We start from the raw sequence: 19324 nt of genomic DNA, 5'->3' as shown, positions 1-19324 counted from the left end.
GAGAATTAGCTTTGGTTTGGGTGGGGTTCAGCAGCAGCAAAGGGCAGGAAACACAAGTTGAAGTTGTTTATAAGCTTCAAAATTGTGGTTACAATATAGGGCACAGTAAAATAAGGAAACATCTATAGAAATGGAAATACTGAACAAATTGTTTACATGCAGAATCACTAAATCAAATTACTGAAAACAACGGGCAAGATAATTTCCTGAAGTGTGTACAAGATGCTTTCCTGGATTAGTACTTTGAGGAGTTGATTAGGCAGCTGACAACTCTGAAATTAAGGGAGTGAAGCAATAGCACTGGCACTCACCAATTGGGATTTGATTCCCACCACTGTCTGTAAGAAGTCTGTATGTTCTTCCCTTGACCACAAGTGTTTCCTTCAGGTGCTCCAGTTTCCTCCCACAGTCTGAATATGTACAAGTTAGGGTTAGTGAGCTGTGGACATGCCATGTTGGCACTGGAAGCATGGCGACACTGTGGGCCCTCCCCAGTATAATCCTCACACTGTATTGGTCATTGGTGCAAAGTGATGCTTTTCATTGTATATTTCAATGTACACGTGACAAATAAAGCTAATCTGAATCTTATATGAGTAAAACCACAAGACCATAAGATGGAGGAGCAGAGTTAGGCCATTTGCCCCATTGGGTCTGCTCTGCCATTTCATCATGGCTGATCCAATTTTCCTCTCAGCCCCAATCAACTGACTTCTCCATTTATCCCTTCATGTCCTGACCAATCAAGAATCTATCAACCGTGGCCTCCACAGCTGCCTGTGGCAACACATTCAATAGATTCACCCCTCCCTGGCTAAAGAAATTCCTCCTCATCTCCGTTGTAAAAGGACGCCCCTCTATTCTGAGGCTGTGTCCTCTGGTCTTAGACTCTCCCACCAAAGGAAACGTCCTCTCCACATCTACTCTATCAAGGCCTTTCAGCATTTGATAGGTTTCAATGAGGTCATCCATCATTCTTCTGCATTTTAATAATTACAGGCCCAGAGCGATCAAATGTTCTTCATATTCATATGACAAATCATTCAATCCTGGAATTATTTTCATGAACTTCTTTTGAACCCTCTCCAGTTTCAGAATGTCCTTTCTAAGAAAAGGGACCCAAAACTGCTCACCATTCTCCACGTGATGCCTCACCAGTGCTTTATAAATTTTCAATGTTACATCTTTGCTATTATATTCTAGCCCTCTTGAAAATAATGCTAACACTGCATTTGGCTTCCTCACCACAGACTCAACCTTTAGGGAATCCTGCACAAGGAGTGCCATGTCTCTTCGTGCCGCAATTTTTTGTATTTTTCCTCCATTTAGAAAATAGTCAACTCTTTCATTTCCTCTACCAAAGTACATGACCATACACTTCCCAACACTGTATTCAATTTGCACTTCTTTGCCCACTCTGCTAATCCAAGTCCTTCTACTTCCTCAAAACCACCTGTCCCTCCACCTATCTTCATATCATCTGCGAACTTTGCAACAAAGCCATCAATTCCGTCATCCAAATCACTGACATATAACATAAGAAGAATTGGTCCCAACAATAAGTAGGGCTTATTAATTTTGTAAGTAGGCAGTGTAAAGTGTGACAATAGTGAATCAATGAACATTGTATCAATCTTTAAGTGATGCAGTTCAACCTGAAACCAGGTATGCAGTCTAGTCAAAGGAAAAAGAAGCAGAGAGGCAAATCACTTGACGTAAATTTGGAAACTAATTCAAGAAAATAAAACCATTCGCAGCCTCATTTAGACAAGTTCAGTGATTTCAAAGTGCATCCAGTTGCTGAGACAATCATTGCTCTTAACGTAAATACATTTACCAAAAGAACAGAACTACGGGTAATGAATTCAACCAGAAAAACATGCATGAGTTATCAGCTACTTGTAAATGGAAGAGGCACATTCTCTGTTGGAAAGGAAACAATTTTTTTCTCTTCCAATTTAAAACACAGATTGCAGTAATTAAGTTTAGATGCAATCTGTGTGTTTTCTCCAGTCTGTACAAATTGACCACACCGTTCATTCTTTTCCCCTTTACAATTCCTGATGACTAAAGAGCATCTAAATTTAACCAGTAGGTTCACAGCAATGTATAAATAAGTAAATTTGACATTTAATCTATGAGAAGCTATAGGGAATTTTTAATGTTCAAGGTTAGAAAATTTACCAGCTGAATCCTTTTCACCCAAAGAGTCAGGTACCTAATTAATATTCCCCCTGTTATTGAAAGTTAGCCACCTTTCAAATGCTGTAAGAGTAAAGTTTACCAGCGAGATTTATTGTGGTTATCAATGCATTCTTAGGGTAAACATTGTCCTTTGAGCAATATGTTGTATTATTCATGTTTCTCTTTCCCTAATCTTATTTTTTTGTTTTGGCTGACTTGCTCAGACACAATAGACAACTCAGCATCATGCCCTTTAACACCCCATTCTGTACACCCCCTCATGAGCAATATCCCAATGAACTGTTTTCAATCCTTCAGCCATGATTGTAGACACTCTTTTAAATATATTGTCTAACTTTGTTAAATACCCTTCAAGATCTCTGAAGATCAAAGGATTAACTTAGGAACCTGAGTAACTTCAGCGAATAAAACTGCAGAAACAAATGTTAGAGTTTATGGAAGACATCTACAGTATATGCAATACCCTCTCAGTGAAATTCACATATTGTACATGCCAGAATAATATTAGATTGCCCAAATAGGATATTAAAATGGACCGCTTTCTCAAAGGTTTACTTTAGAAAATAACAAGGTATTTCTTCAAAAAGCTTCTAACCAATACAGAAAGATGATCTTGAACCCTGTCGACTCTGTCAGAGTTTGCAGGCCATTCGTTCCTACAAAGCAAAACCCAATGTCATAAGTGGCAACGATGCTTCGCTATTGGATGAACGCAATGCCTTTTATGCTCGCTTTGAAAGGCTGAATAAAATAACAGCTACGAGGATCCCTGCTGCACCCAGTGACCCTGTGACCTTCGTCTCTGAGGGTGAACCCTCGCAAGGCAGCAGGACCTGATGGAGAACCTGGTAAGGCTCTGAAAACTGGTAGGAGTATTCAAAGATGCTTTCAATATCTCATTGTACAGTTGGAAGTTCCCACCCACTTGAAAAGGGCAACAACTATACCAGTGCCCAACTATCATCCGGTAGCACTCACATCTACATTGATGAAGTGCTTTGAGAGGTTGACCATAGTTATAATCAATGCCTGCCTCAGGAAGAACCTGGATGCACTGCAATTTGCCTATTGCCACAATAGGTCTAGAGCAGACGTGATCTCAATAACTCTCCATACAGCCTTGGGTCAACTGGTCAATGCAAATGCCTATGTCAGGATGCTGTTTATTGACTATGTGGCTCAATATTTAACACCATCATTCCTACAGTCCTTTTCGAAAAGTTACAGAACCTGGGCCTCTGTACCTCCCTCTGCAACTGGGTTCTTGACCTCCTAACCAGAAGACCACATTCTGTGTGCATTGGAAATAACATCTCCACCTCGCTGACAATTAACATCGGTGCTCCATAGGGATTTGGGCTCAGCCCACTGCTCTACTCTCTATGCCTAGCCCATGATCATGTGGCTAGGCATAATTTAAACAGCTTCTGTAAATTTGCAGGTGATACAACCACTGTTGGCAGATTTTCAGATGGTGATGAAAGGACATACAGTAGTGAGATACACCAGCTAAATGAGAGGTGCTGCAGCAACAACCTTGCGCTCAATGTCAGCAAGACCAGACAGCTGATTGTGGACCAGGAAGAGTAAGCTGAGGGAACACAAACCAATCTTCATAGAGGGATCAAAAGTGGAGAGAGTGAGCAATTTCAAGTTCTTGGGTGTCAATATCTCTGAGAACCTAACCTGGATGCAACATATTGATGCAATTATAAAGAAGGTAAGACAGTGGCAATATTTCATTAGGAGTTTGAGGAGATTTGGTTTGTCAACTAAAACACTTGAAAAGATCTACAAATGTACCTTGGAGAGCATTCTTACTGGCTGCACCACCATCTGGTGTGGGAGTGCTACTGCACAAGCTCCAAATAAGCTGCAGAAGCTTGTGAAGTTAGTCGGCTCGATCATGGGTACCACTCTCCATAGCATCCAAGACATCTTCAAGGAGCGGTGCCTTAGGAAGGCAGTGTCCATCACTAAGGACCCCCACCACCCAGGACACTGGAGGAACTCAGCAGGTCGGGCAGCATCCGTGGAAACTGAGTCGACGTTTCGGGCCGGAACCCTTCATCAGGACTGTAGAGGGAAGGGGGCAGAGGCCCTATAAAAAAGGTGGGGGGAGCCTTCCCCACCATAGTTTCCAAGGATGCTGCCTGACCTGCTGAGTTCCTCCAGCGTGTTGTGAGTGTTGCTTTGACCCCAGCATCTGCAGAGTATTTTGTGTTTACGACCCACCACCCAGGATATGCCTTCTTCACACTATTACCATTGGGAAGGAGGTACAGAAGCTGAAGGCACGCACTCAGTGATCCAGGAACAGCTTCTTTCCCTCTGCCATCTGATTTCTAAATGGACATTGAACCCATGAACACTACCTCACCACTTTTTGTATTTCTGTTCTTTTGCATTACTTATTTTAATGTAACTATTTAATATATATAGATATATATATTCTGTACATAATATATATACTTACTGTAACTAAGTTTCTTTATATTTATCATGTATTTCATTCTACTGCTGCCATAAAATTAACAAACTTCATGACATATGCCAGTGATATTGAATCTGGGTCTGATCAATGGAGATGTGCAAGTAAAATAGCTAAGTAAACATTTGTAATGCCCAGGTTCATATCTTTACTGCTATGCTGTAGGTATTTCATTTAGCAGCTCTGTGAGAGAAGTTTGTTCTGCTTTCAGCCTGTTTGGGTTATTGTTGAAGATAAGGGATGATGTGGAATGTGTGCCATCCAATTAGCGGGAGGTTTTCTTGGTGAAGGACAAGAAGATTGGTCTTGGGCTTGTGTTCAACAGGAGATGGAGAGACAAGATGCTGGGGAGAACCAGTCGTAGCATGGGAGACCAGCTTGCTCGAGATGGATAGTGAGCGACATTCGGAAGGTGGTGTGGGCTTTCACATTGACCGACGGCCCAGTGCGTGAGTGGCAGAGAAGTTCAAGAGGAGCTCCAATTTGTTACACATTTGACTGTTTAATTAGAATGGGCCATTTTCTTTTTGCTGTTCTTTACTAACCCTTTAGTTAAGATTAATAAATATAATTCCTTTAATCGTATGCAGAGTACTGTCTGATATTTCATGGCACTAATTTGTAACATGGCAGCAAATTACACAGCATCCACACTAACCGGGGTTTATGGTGGGACGAGCCATCTCAATCTCACGAGTTTGGCGTGACTTGAGAGTGTCTTCCCTAGATGTGCGCAGCCAAGGAAATCAGGGTGTTTCACATTAAAATGTTAAAGGACTACAGAAAAGGAGCAATTAGAAATTGCATCATATGTTTCTCCCACAGCTCTGTGTAATCCAAAATTGATTTTTAGCTGGTCTTAATTGGTTTGGAAATGGACCAGGGACTTCCAGTTGTGATCCACATTAGTGACTTTGGCTTTCTACCAGCATCAGCTGCACACCTAATGAAAGCAACCATCATACATTCACACTTCCATCCTCTCTGAGGTAAGTAAGAGCTCAAAGCCTAACTACAATTTTTTAAAAAACTGTGGGCAGGAGAACTAACAGTACAATGTTTCTTTTTAACCACAGTTTACAAGTCTGACTGCACACTTTTGAAACACTTTCCCATACAAGGCAGAAGTGCTCATTATTGTTCAGAACTGCTGAAGAAAACACATTCCACATCCTTTCCATTCTCATAACACCAGCCAAGTCCCCCGACAAATGAAAGTCCAAGTACAAAAAATGACAAAGGAAAATGCCATCTGTCTTCTGAAAATGAGACTTCAATGTTTGCATCAGGTCAGAAGGCAAATTACTCTGGAGAATTTACTGTAGTCTGCTGCATAATGTGGTCAGCAGGGGGCAACAGTCCTCAAATGAGAAAGAGAAGCTACTTGACCTGCATCACCAGGGCTACAAATCAGAAGGCCTGCCAAAGGACAAGGATGAATCTGTGGGGGGGGGGGGGGGGGGGGAATGTCAAAGATAAGTTTGTTTTTAAACAGAGTGGTGGGTGTGTGGAACACTGCTGGGGTGGTGGTAGAGGCAAAAATACGAGATCAGATGACATAGGATCAGAATTAGGCCATTCGGCCCATTGAGTCTGCTCCGCCATTCCATCATGGCTGATTTATTATCTCTCTCAACTCTATTCTCCTGCCTTTGCCCAGTAACCTTTGATGCCCTGATTAGTCAAGAACCTGTCAATCCAATAAACTAGCCTGTGGCAATGAATTCCACAGATTCACCACCCTCTGGCTCAAGAAATTTTTCCTCTTCTCTGTCCTAAATAGGCACCCCTTAATTCTGAGGCTGTGCCCTCTGATCCTAGACTCTCCCACTATATGAAACATCCTCTCCACATTCACTCTAAGATGGTTTTGTTTGTTCTACCTAACGAATGTTGAAAGACCTAGATACACTTGGGGACATTGCAGAAACAATTTAATAGGGACATGGATGATAGAAAAATGGAGAGATTTTTAGGAGGGAAGGGTTAGATTGATCTTAGGCTATGTTGACATGTCGGCAATAACAACATAGGCCGAAGTGCCTGTACTGTGCTGTTGTGTTCTATGATGACATCTCAACAGGAATATCCTTGCATGACAAATGCTTTATCATCTCATGCAAGAGGAAGCATGAGGAGCTTATGCCTGGATGACTGAAGGTGGATTTACTTATAGACGTGTGAATCTCATGAACACTTTCCACAATCGTTGCTTTCTTACAGAACAATTTAAGCTAATCACTCCACATTGATTCCTGCCCTCTTCTCTAGCCAAGGGCACTCAGATGAGAGACAGATCTATCGGGTGTTGCTCTACAGGTGGTACTGTTGTGGCATTACGTACAACACATTCCTATTACTCCAGCATCTCAGTATTTGCTGATGAAAGCCACTTGGCTTAAAAGCTCTACAGTCACCACAGAAAATGCAATTTCTGTGGTGCATCTAAGATTTCCAGCTGCTGCAGAATCTCTCATGTTTATGAAAAACTTGTAAGCTTCAACTTGTTCAGCATCAATGGTGGATATTTAACCATTTAAAACAAAGAGGACGAGAGAATGTATAGAATTAGCTTTAATTCAAGGGCCTAAATGTACTTGCCTGAAAATAAGGCAATACAGGGCAGTGCAAATCTCATAAAACTATCAAGGGATGAGGGGAGGGAAGCAAAGCTTGGTTTATCCATTCTTTATCTGACAACTTGAGCACTATTATAAAGTAATAATAATTCAGATATTAATATACTTAGTTCTCATTTACAATTCAAGATTGTTTAATGTCATTTCCAGTACACAAGAGTAAAGGAAATACTCTTGGATCCAAAGTAGCACAGAAAAACACAATAATTTTTTTAAAAACACGATGTGATTACATACTATAGCTTATACACATATATTGATTTAATGTCCATAAAGTGAGACAAGGCATAGGAGTGTCTGTATATGAGGTGACTGTACCTGAAATGTTAAAAGTAGTGGTGGTTGGGGGTGTGGAGTGATGGGTTAGTGAGTGGTCAATCAGCCTGACTGCTTGGGGAAAGTAACTTTTTGAACACAAAATACTCTGCAGACGCTGGGGTCAAAGCAACACGCACAACACGCTGGAGGAACTCAGTAGGTCGGGCAGCATCCGTGGAAACGAACAGTCAACTTTTCTACGGATGCTACCCGGCCTGCTAAGTAACTTTTTGAGTCTGGTGGTCCTTGTGACAATGTCGTGTAGCCTCCAGGAGCATGGTTGGTGGGATCCTTCATGATGTTACTGGCCCTTTTCCAGCACCTTTCTGGATACAAGTCTTTGATGGTGCCAGTGATGCATTTGCTAGTTCTGACTACTGGTTGCAGAGCCTGCTCTGTCCACTGCAGTGCAGTTCCAGTGATGCAGCTTGTTCGGATGTTCTCTCCTGCACATCTGTAGAATGACGTGAGTATTGATGTATACTTTCTCAGAACGTAGTGGTATTGGTGAGCGTTCCTGATTGTGTGGGATGTGTTCTGGGACCATGTGAGTTTGTGCAAGATGTGCACTCCCAGGGCTTTGAAACTGCTCACAAGTAAGCAATTAGGAGACGCTTAATCTATCGATAGCCAGAATTGGAGAAGACTTTAGTGGATTTTTTTTAATGTTCTCATTCTCAGATAAAATATTAGTAAATGTGATTCCCAAATATTGTCCCAACTCATTATTACTGTCTGGAAAGATTCTTTAGAATACTAAAGTGAGCTATCAGACAAAATTGTGCAGCACAGAGGAATGTAAGATGGCTAGCTTATCTTTGTGAAAATATGCAGTACAATAAAATTATTACCAGAGAGATTATCTATAACAATTACTTTGAATCAAAGGCAAAAGGTTGTATTAAAAACATGACCTTACTAAGTGATGTAATTAAAGGTGCTGAAAGGAAGAACAATCAGGCAGTTGTTTTTTTAGACTCGGCCAAGACCTTTCATTTAGTGGGCCAAAAGCCAACTGCCATAATCATTTGGTCACCATGTGTATGCATCATATCAATTTTACTGGTAACATTTATTTATGTTCGCACTCAGTGACTTAAAGTCATGAAGGATTTACCAATTCAACTCTAAAACAGGGTGATCCTCCACAGCATAACAATAAAGGTTATTACAAAGACAAATTAATTACACTTTGTTAGCATTTGCTGACACTAGACAATTAGGTGACCCATGTCTGTCTGTCTAGTTACCATATCTGATGCAGACTTTGGTGACCATGGTTTTCCATATAGATCTATCCTTCATTTTTTGGATGACTTCCATTTCCTTGATGTGTAACCACCTGGCTATGCTTTTGATGTACATAAGCCAAGGTCTTCCTCTAGGTTTGCTCCCCTCAATCTTTCAAGAGAGTATGAGTTTTTCTAGTTCATCTTTCCGTATGATGTGTCCTAGGAATCTGAGTTGTCTTTCTCTTATTGTTGGTATGGGTCATCAAACTGCTTGGGCTCTTCTGAAAACTTCTTCATTTGATGTGTGTATGGTCCATGATATTTTTAACATTCTCCTGTAGAACCATAATTTAGCTGCTTCAAGTCTCTTTTCCATTGCTGGAGAAATGGTCCAGCATTCACTTCCATAAGTCAGGATAGAATAAATGTAGCATTGCAGTATTCTGTTTTTAGTGTTTGTGCTCATCTTTCTGTCTGTTAATATGGTCTTCATTTTTTGGAAATCTTCTTTCGCCATTGCTATTCTGTATTTGATATCTGTGTCGCACCCGCCATCACTTGTTATTAGGCTGCAAAGGTACTGTATCTGAATTTGTTGACTTGTTTGATGTTTGTATTTTCTGATCTTGATCACACATTGTGGGATGTTTGTCTTTCTGGAGATGACTATGCTTTCTGTCTTCTTGGTGTTGATTGAGAGGCCTCTGTGATTACTTTCTGCTGCCACTATAGTGAGTAGTTCTTGAAGTTTTGTTTCTGAGTCAGCTACTAGTACGATGTCCTCTGCATATCTGATGTTATTTATATTATGGCCTCCAATTGTGAATCCTTTGATGTCTTCGATACTTCTCAAGATATTTTCACTATGCAGGTGACCCATACAAAGGAAATAAGGCAACTATTATATATATGTTAGTTTGGTCTTGAGGTAAATCTTATTAAGTCAGCTGAGATTAATTTAGCTCACAAAGAAAAAGGCAAAAAATTGGATTTTCTCCACTTCTATTGATCCTTTTATAGACACAAGAAAGATAATTGAAAGAACAAACTGAAGGAACTGCTGTCCTATGGGATTATCAGGGAGTCATTATGGTGAAGAGTACAAGACTGGAGTATCCTGGCTTCACACAATCTGGTGCAGTAAGCAGTAAGTAGATACTGACCACACTGCTCGTCTCTTGCTGCTACTCTGCCAAGCAACACACTCCCCATCACGAAAATCAAAATTCTCATCCATTTCCTGAGGCGGAACAGATGAACTGACTTTCCCTTGAGCGAGACCCTGCACCAGATACCTGTGCCTCTCATCGGTCTGCACACTGTCAGTACCTGGAGTCATTCTCCATGATGTTTATCCCCCCTCCAACCTTATTTGCTCAGCTTTCCCAGTGCAGGTCTCTAAGGTGGTTCTGTAAGGTTTGAGAAACAATGATGCACAGTTCTTCATCAACTTCCCTCCTGCACCTTGCGTTCTTTCTGCTTCAGTATCATTAGGATAAGGTGAGGAGAAAGGCAAGGGACATCACCTCAAAGCAAACCAGAAGAGAAATGGAGATACAAGCTGCACCCAAAACATACCTTAAGGGGACAAAACATAATGTCCCCAGCATGATTGGAGATGAGAGATTGATCAATGCAAGGGGAGTGCACTAACACAATGAAACATTTTTAAAGAGCGCAGTTCTAAGATTTCATCTGGACTCCAAAGGTTTGTTGCTCACTACCTCCTCCATTCAAGAAAAGCAGTGGACTGTCTCCACCACTCTGGTGAGGCATTGTTCTCAAGAGTGACACCTCCTGTTCTGGTGACCTCCCTCCTACTCTTTGCCATTTTAGCTGAAATGGAAAGGAAAAATACTGACTCCCCATTTAGGTCCAAATTTTGGAGGCTTGAATTGTGGAGGAGGCTGCTGGGACTAAAAGTTGGATTTGGTTTTGGAGAATTTATGGTGTAGATATCAATCTTTCTGAACACAGGAAAGTGTTTGTATGTAAAGAACAAGTTTAGACTGTGACTTATCTTGACATCTTGAAAGGCCATCAGATTTCTTGCAACATTGCTCCATTGCATGAATAGTCACGCCTTTTGAGACTGTTCTTCTGAAGGCCTTGTATGTCCTCACTACTCACAGCATACAGGACCAATCATGCACCCATTTACCAGTTCTAATGTCCTTTTCTGTAATTCTAGATTCTATTTGTCACCACTGCAGCCTCCTAGATCTTCCATGGCAATATTTGTTGCTGATATTTGGCCGCCATGAGGAGAGTGTTTTTAAAGAATGACACCCATCTGATTGTAGCAGTGTAAGACAATAAGACATGGAAGCAAACTTAGGTCATTCAGCATTTCAAGTCTGCCCTGCCATTCCATCATGGTTGATTTATTATCCCTCTCAACCCAATTCCCCTGCACAGTTTGAAGCCCTTACTAATCAAGAACCTATCAAACCTATCAAATATTACTTGCCCTCCACTGCCGTTTGTGGCAATGAATTTCATAGATTCGCCACCCTCCCCTACTACAGGAAACATCTTCTCCATGTCTCACTCTGCCTAAGCCTTTCAATATTTGATAGATTTCAATGAGGTCCCCACTCATTCTTCTAAAGTACAGGTCCAGAGCCATCAAGCATGCCTCGTCCATTAATCCTTTCATTCCCAGGGCCATTCTTATCAGCCTCCTCTGGACCCTCTCCAACGCCAGCACATCCTTTAATAAGGGGCCCAAAACTGCTCATAGTACTCCAAGTGCGGTCTGACCAATGCACAGCGGAGTCAGCAGGGGTGTTGAGAACAGGTCCCCTCGAGAATAGCGCCATTACCTTTTACAGATTCTTTATGGATTAAAAAACGAACACTAATCCCAGTGGACTCCTGTTATTAACAAATTTCATAATCTTTTTCCCTGTAGCACAGAGCAATGCTGTTTCAGCGCACCAAAGTAGTTGCAATATCATTTCAAGTTCAAAATACCTCAGCCATTCAAGCCCACAAAGGTTGATCAATTAAATCATTAGACATCTCGTTAATGACACATAATTTTTTTATACTATTATTTATGAAGGCAGTTTTCCATGTACATATCAATAATCTTACAAAATATTAACGGAAGATAACATAACAACTGTGCCCAGTCAAATTTGTTCTGCATTCTCTTCATGCCTACAAATCATACTCAGACTTGTACATTAATGTCTGATGCATTCTTAAGCTTCATGTCATGTGTCTTTGGCAGCAATTTTTTTCCCATAAAAGCCCAAGTTAGAAAAAAATCTCAGAGTAATTCCAAATTACAGTCACATTCTGGATATATGTTGGCAATTAAGTCCCATAAAATTCAGCCTACAAAATGGTCATTTCAGTGTTTTCCACCGGTACGTTATAATGTCTGTCATCCTCTGTTATTAGAGTAACCGAAGGCCAGTCATCCTTGTGATCATCAGGATAGTAGGTGACAAACTCATCAGTTCCAAACTTGTAAAGTCTGAAAACTCTTATAGTCAATTGCAAGGAGTATCCCAGAAGAAACATTTCCACCTAAGTTTTAAAAAAAAGAAAGTCAATGTGATAATGGTTACTTATGTTGAATACTATAATTCAATACATTGACAAATAGCTCAAGTCCAATATCAAAGCTGACTTATAAGGTGCCCATTATTTATGCAATCACAGATTTTTTTATTTCCGTGCTATTCATATCTACAACTCACTCATGAGCCCCACTACAAGATGACAAGATATATGAAGGCCCTGAACTGGTACAAATTCCTACTTCTGTGAGGATTAACAGCGAGCAAGTAACAAAAATTAATGTGGTGAGCAGACGAAAGCACTGCAAATTTTGATGAACTCAAAATTGGTAGGTTAATTTGGGTCATTGTAAATTGTCCCGTAATTAGGTTAGTGTTAAATCGGAGTTTGCCGGGCAATGCAGTCTATTCGACCCCGTATCTCAATCAATAAATAAAAGATTCTGAAAGCATTATACCAACCTGTCATGTTGTTCGATGAATCATTCAGTGAAAATTATCCAGGATTGTTTTTAAAAAATGTATGCATTTATTTTCAGAAGTTGGGCATCGCTGGCAGGCCAGCATTTCTTGCCCGTCTTTAATCACCCCTTGGTGGGTAAAGTTAAATCATATTCTTGAATGGCTCAAGGTCTTCTGATAAAGGTTCTGCACAGTGCTGTTCAGCAGGGGTTTGCAGCACATAAACCCAGTAATTACGAGAGAATAGTGTTTTGTTTGGAGCAGAACCTATAGGTCGTAGCATTCCTATGTGTCTCTTGTCCGTTTTCCTTGATGTGGGTTTGCGAATATCCTTGGTACAAACTATAATGTAGATTTTAGGTGGTAAGCAGTGCAGTGACTGTACACTGGTGACAGAGAAACGAATGGCTAAGTTAATTGAATCAAGCAGGCTGATTTATGCTGGATGGTGCTGAGCTTCTTATGAACTGTTGGCCAGGCAAGGTGGAAAAAACTCCATTACATTCATGACCTGAGTCAGGAGCTGAGTCGCTCACCACAGCATCCCCAGTGTCTGAACTATTCTTGCAGCCATGGTATTTCACTGGGTGGCCCAGCCAAGTTTCTGGCCATTGCTGACCCCAGGATAATGACACTGAGGTAATGCCACCAACTTATCAGTGACTGGGTTCTCTTGTGTTGCCTGGACTTTTGTCAAGTGAACGTTGGCCGAGTCTTGCTGCATTCAAGCACACAAACATGGAGAATGGGAACAGGAGAAGACCACGTGGCCTTTTGAGCATATTCTGCTATTCATCCAGATCATGACTAATTCTTCACTCTCTTTTCACAGCAAACCCACTATTCTGCAACCAGGCCACTGAATCTTTCTGTATTTCATCACTGGCAATCACACCCCTTCTTAGGCAAGGAGACTGTGTGGCAGCATACTGGTGTGGTGGTTACCACGACAATTTACAGTACCAGTGACCCGGGTTAAATTCCTGCTGCTGACTGTAAGGGGTTTGTGTGTTCTCCCCATGACCACGTGGGTTTCCTCCAGGTGCTCTGTTGCACTGGTGGGTTGGTTAGTTGATCATTGTAAATTGTCCCATGATTGGGCTAGGATTAAAACTGGGAGATCGCTGGGAAGTGCAGCTTGAAAGGGCTATTCTGCACTATAACTCAATCAATACAGTGTACACATTATTCTGGTGCTTTCACTTGAGAATTGCTAGACAATCCTAGACTCTCACATACACCGAGTGCATGTTCATGGACTTCTGCTGCTGAAGCCCATCCCCTTCAAAGTTCGACGTGGTGTGCATTCAGACTGCCCTTCTGCACAGGATTGGTGTAATGTGTGGTTATTTGAGTTATTATCGCCCTCCTATCAGCTTGAACCAGTCTGGCTATTCTCCTCCGACCTCTCTCATTAACAAGGCATTTTCACCCACAGAACGTCCACCCAACGGACGTTTATGGGGTTTTTCTGGAACCATTCTCTGTAAACTTCATCAACTGTTGTGCATGAAAATCCGAGGATTTCAGCAGTTTCTGATATACTCAAACCACTTTGTCTGGAACCAACATCATTCCACAGTTAAGGTCACTTAGATCACATTGCTTCCCCATTCTGACGTTTGGTTTGAACAACAGCTGAACCTCTTGACCATGTCTGCATGCTTTCATGCATTGAATTGCTGCCACGTGATTGGCTGATTAGATATTTGCATTAACGAGATGTACAAGTATACCTAATAAAGTGGCCACTGACTGTAATTATTTAAGTAAACAAACCCTCAAAGTCTCATCATACAAAAACATAAAAACCAGGGTCCCATGAAGCATAGTGGTTAGCGCAACACTATTACAGTTCAGGCATCAAAGTTCAGTGTTCAATTCCCAGTCACCTATAAGGAGTTTGTACATCCTCCCTGTGAAATGCTTGGGTTTTCTCCAGGTGCTCCAGTTTCTTCCCACTGTCCAAAGACATACTGATTAGTAGGTTAATTGGTCATTGTGGAAAGTTGCTGGTGACATGGCTCGAAGGGCTGGTAGGCCTATTTCGTGATGTATCTCAATTTGGGTGATGAGGTGGAGATACGTCTTTACCAAAGGACCTGCATAACACTCCTTCCCTCCACTAGCCTGCAGATCACCCTTGGGAAAGGTGTACCACCTTCTTAATGCCCCCCACCCCTTATCAGGGTCACATGAAGCCATGGGAGCAGGTGGTGGATGGTCATACGATCAGCTGGTTCATATCACAAGTCCTGGTTATGACGCCAGGCAGACAATCTCTGAAGGGTATTGATAATGGCTGGGGTTACCCGGCTTGTAAAGACACCGCCCAGAAGAAGGCAATGGCAAACCACATCTGTAGGAAAATTTGTCAAGAACGATCATGGTCATGGAACATAGCACATAATGAACGAATGAACAAACGATCTCAATAAATAAAAATAAATGGAAGTATGAACACATGACCTCTCGAGCCTCTTCTGCCATTCAGTAACCCATCTGATCCAATGGGTCTGTGCAGAGAAGCAAACTTACGTTCATGTACTTAGATTTTTGGACTAATGGAATCTATCAACCCTAGCTTTGTAAACACTCAACAACCAAACATATACGGACCTTCCATTCACAGAATACAAAATATCTGCCTGTATGTCAATAAACTTCTCCTTACTTCAGTCCTAGACCTGATAATCTGAAAATGCAAGCTTAATGAAATCTTTAATACCTTAAGGGAAGCTTGATAAGGGGTTGAGATGTTTCCACGAATGGGAGTGTCTCAAACAAGAAGGCAGAGTCACAAGATATGGGAAATATTTAAAACCAGGGTGCTTCTGAATCTCCTCGTACAGAGCGCAATGAACCTCTGGAAACTCTGCTCCAGAGAACTGTGAGAGGGTAGATTTACTAAAAAAAAAAAAAGGTAGATAAACATTTTAGGCTTAAGGAACTGAGGGGCCTGGGAAGCTGATGGAGGGCTTTGGCCTGGGAGAGACTGGTGACAATTCTAATGGGCAGGTTGGATGGAACAGATGGCCTATTCTTGCTGCTAGTTTGTTTATTTGTATAAATGTCAAACTGGCTCATGATAAATATCCCCATTTTCTTACAACTCAATAGCAGTATTGAGAGAAATTACAATAAATTCTACACACACCCGAGTTGGAAATTCCAACAGCTTTCTTAGAATTATTCTTTACCACATCTATGACTTAAATAATCAAACTTATAGCATTGGACAATATAGAATGGAATCATTGGTAAATCTTACAAATCTGTGGATGTTCTCTGGCAACTTGTTCAAGTTCTGAGAAGGAATGAACATTTATGTTCTCTGCAGAAAACAATGCTGCAGATTCATTTCAGAGGTTCCAAGGACACTCTTAAAAACTTGCTGCAAATTGCAATACTGCCATCTTGTGTAAGTGGCCAGTTACTCCACCAAGTCTTTCACATTTGGTTCAAGGAGGAAGATTACTTTTGCCTCTTCACGCCTCCAGACTGCACTGCTCTTTTGGAGGTCTATGATTGTACAGTAGGAATATCTGGTAAAAATCCTTTAAAATTAACCAGGTTTCTACAGCTGTCAAAAACCCAGGCAGTCGACAGAATGGGTAGATGGCTATTTTCTCTTGCCCCTGCCAATTATTCTCCACTGTTCACAAAACTTAAAATGTTCATAACTTAAAATTCCTTACACTGGGCAAGGAAACACTGTTACCATAATGAAATAGGTGGACAGGAATGAAACACTTAGGGATGCCAGTGCATGTGTCTTCCTCAAAGAATTAAATTTTCCAGGAATTTCTGGCAAGATGTGCATCTGTGGACCTATGTTGCACACTGTCTTACCTGCAAACTCAGCAGGATTTTCTGCACTGCACTTCCAGTGGTGAGAGGCTCAGTAAACCTAAACCAGCCCAGACTACCCTGTTTTACTTATCCCACATCGGGAATGCAAGATGATCATATTTGGGCATGGAGAATTCACCGTTCTGAAAGTCTGGTGAGTTTCAGATTCTTGGGGTGCAAATGTGTGACATTAGACATCAGATTTTTGGTGCTCCCTATAAATGCCGACTGAAGCTTTAAAACTAGCATTTAAACACTATGAAAGTACCCCACTGTACTCCTCTAACTCCCTACCAAACAACAGAGAGTACATTTGGCAGAAGGACTGCAATGGTTCAAGGATACACCCTACTACCAGCTTCTGAAGGGCAATAAATCCTGGTCTTGCCAGCAATGCCCAAACCCCCAAAAGCTGAAAAATAAAACGAAACATTTTTCTTTCTGCCCCTGATAAAGCATTGGTCTGCTCCAGGTTGAGTTGGCTAAACAAGCCATCTCTTATCCAATGAAAGAGATGTTGGAACTAATTCTTCAGAAAATCAAAAGGAACTGCAATGAGATATGACTCTAAAAAGGTACACAGTACTTGCATTTCTTTAGCACCTGTCACTTCCTCTTCTTATTGGGACATATTGTGAAAAACTTTTGAAGGAAATATGGCAATCAACTTGTACAAAACATATTCCCACATGTTTAATTAATTATTGGGATAAACATCGGTATGTCATCATGATGACTTCCACAAGATAGGCACATGGATGAAGAAAAAATGGAGGGCCAAGTGGGAAGGAGGGTTAGTTAGAATGACCTTGGAGCAGGTTATACTGTTGACATACTATATGCCAAAGGGTCTGTACTAAACTGCCCTGCTCTATGTTGTAATTTTTTGGAACAGTATTTAAAAAAATAATTAAGCAGCATATAAAATCAATAGCCCTGTTTTGCTGCTTTTGGTTTCCAGATAAATTAAAATTAGTTCTGAAAAAACAAAACTCTCATCTTGTTCATTCGGAAGGGGAGTTTTCCATTATATTGAAGAAAACGCGCCACCCTCTCCCATATCCAAGAAGCGATACAGAATCTTTTATGTCCACTAGAAAGTGCACACATCACTTCAGTTTAACTTCCTATCTAAAATAGAGCACTCCCAATAGTTTGGGCACTCCCTCAGCTTTGCACTAGAGTTTCAAGTTTAGAATTTGGTTGTTAAAGATCTGGAGAGGGATGCACCTAGCACCTTCTGACTTAAACACGAACAGCTAGTGACCGAGACAAACTGGGGTAAGTGAACTGATAAGTAGCTGGTGAAGCATTTTAGAGAATAAAGAAGAGTAGTGAAGACTCACAAAACTTTACAACCTGTCAGACCAATAAATTAAAGTAAACTGAGTTTTAGATCTTAAGGCCTAGTCAGACCTCCACAAATAGATTTGCCTCCAGAATTCAGAAAAGATATGATTAAACGACTTTCTGCATTTTCCAGCGGTCTCCAGGAATAAATGGTGAACCATCTGTGCACTGCTGAGAGCAAAAAGGTGAAGCAACAACATCCATACATTTCCTTCCCCATAGACAACAAAGTCATTCAGAATTCTGAACTGGACTTTTAAACACAGAGTTGTAGGTGCATGGGACATGCTGTCAGAGATGTTGGTACATCAGGGACATTTAAGAAACTGTTAGATAAGTTCAAGGGTGAAAGAAAAACGGAGGGCTATGTGGGAAGGAAGGGTTAGAGTGATCTTGAAGAAGATTAAAGGGTTAGCACAATATTGTGGGCCAGAGGGCCTGTACTGTGATATACTGTAATATTTTCTATGTTCTAGATTTTTTCAGATCAAAGCAGTCATGATGTAACTGAATGGCTAAACAAATTTGAGAAGCCTAAAGGCCAATTCCCAATTCTGTTTCTCCTGCTCTGGAGTGAATTACCTGGTGAGAATCCCTGCTAGCAGTTATGGCAGCAGCTAATGACCAGTTACTATGCTGCGAGCAAAGTCAAGAGTTTGCATTGAGTAGTACATATTTCCCAGAAACACAGTGTGCAGTCTGTAGCATTACAAACTACATCTCTTAGCCAAAAACAGAAGACAGTTTTTTAATCCATATTCCAAAAGAAGAACATTGACTGATCCCAAGTACAAAGGCTAAACCGTACTCTCCACCTGTATCTGGCTGCTTTTGTTTGTTCCTCGTGTTAAATTTCACTTTAGTGCTGTGAAGTACAAGAGTACCTTTGGGAAGCAAACAGAAACCCATGTATGCCACCATAAATCCCAATCTCTCTTTGACAAAAGTCACAATCATTGTGCTTGTTTAGTATTATCAATCCTCCCAGATTAATTGATGATTATCACATAATGTCAAAAATACTATTAAATTGGCATGAATGTGGTGCAGACCCCTGTACTTCTTTCTGTCACTTTCCTGCCCCTCACAACTTTTCTTAAAATCACTTCTAGTACAAAATAGTAGGCTAAGATTATCTGGCTACTGAAGATCAACTTCTTGAAAAGTGTACACAATGAAACTTTAAAACTACAATTTGTCATCGTGATCACATACAGAAATCTCTCTCATCCAAACTGGCCA

At 41.0% G+C, this 19324-nt stretch overlaps 1 protein-coding gene across 6 annotated transcripts in view; it reads right to left on the bottom strand.

Moving 5' to 3' along the window:
• Nucleotides 1–11919: 11919 nt before the first annotated feature.
• Nucleotides 11920–19324, bottom strand: part of LOC140212462 (ubiquitin thioesterase otulin-like) — a 47024-nt gene continuing 39619 nt past the window's right edge. For all 6 annotated transcript variants that reach the window (XM_072283294.1, XM_072283289.1, XM_072283295.1 and 3 more), the window contains one exon: nucleotides 11920–12425. In XM_072283294.1, the coding sequence (XP_072139395.1) occupies nucleotides 12231–12425 (195 nt within the window). In that variant the 3' untranslated portion in view covers nucleotides 11920–12230. The remainder of the gene's footprint in view (nucleotides 12426–19324) is intronic.

Source organism: Mobula birostris, chromosome 19, assembly GCF_030028105.1.
Source record: "Mobula birostris isolate sMobBir1 chromosome 19, sMobBir1.hap1, whole genome shotgun sequence".
In the NCBI taxonomy this organism is placed as follows: Eukaryota; Metazoa; Chordata; class Chondrichthyes; order Myliobatiformes; family Myliobatidae; genus Mobula; species Mobula birostris.
Note: the sequence above shows the minus strand (reverse complement) of the source record. Positions and strands in the feature narration are given on the sequence as shown.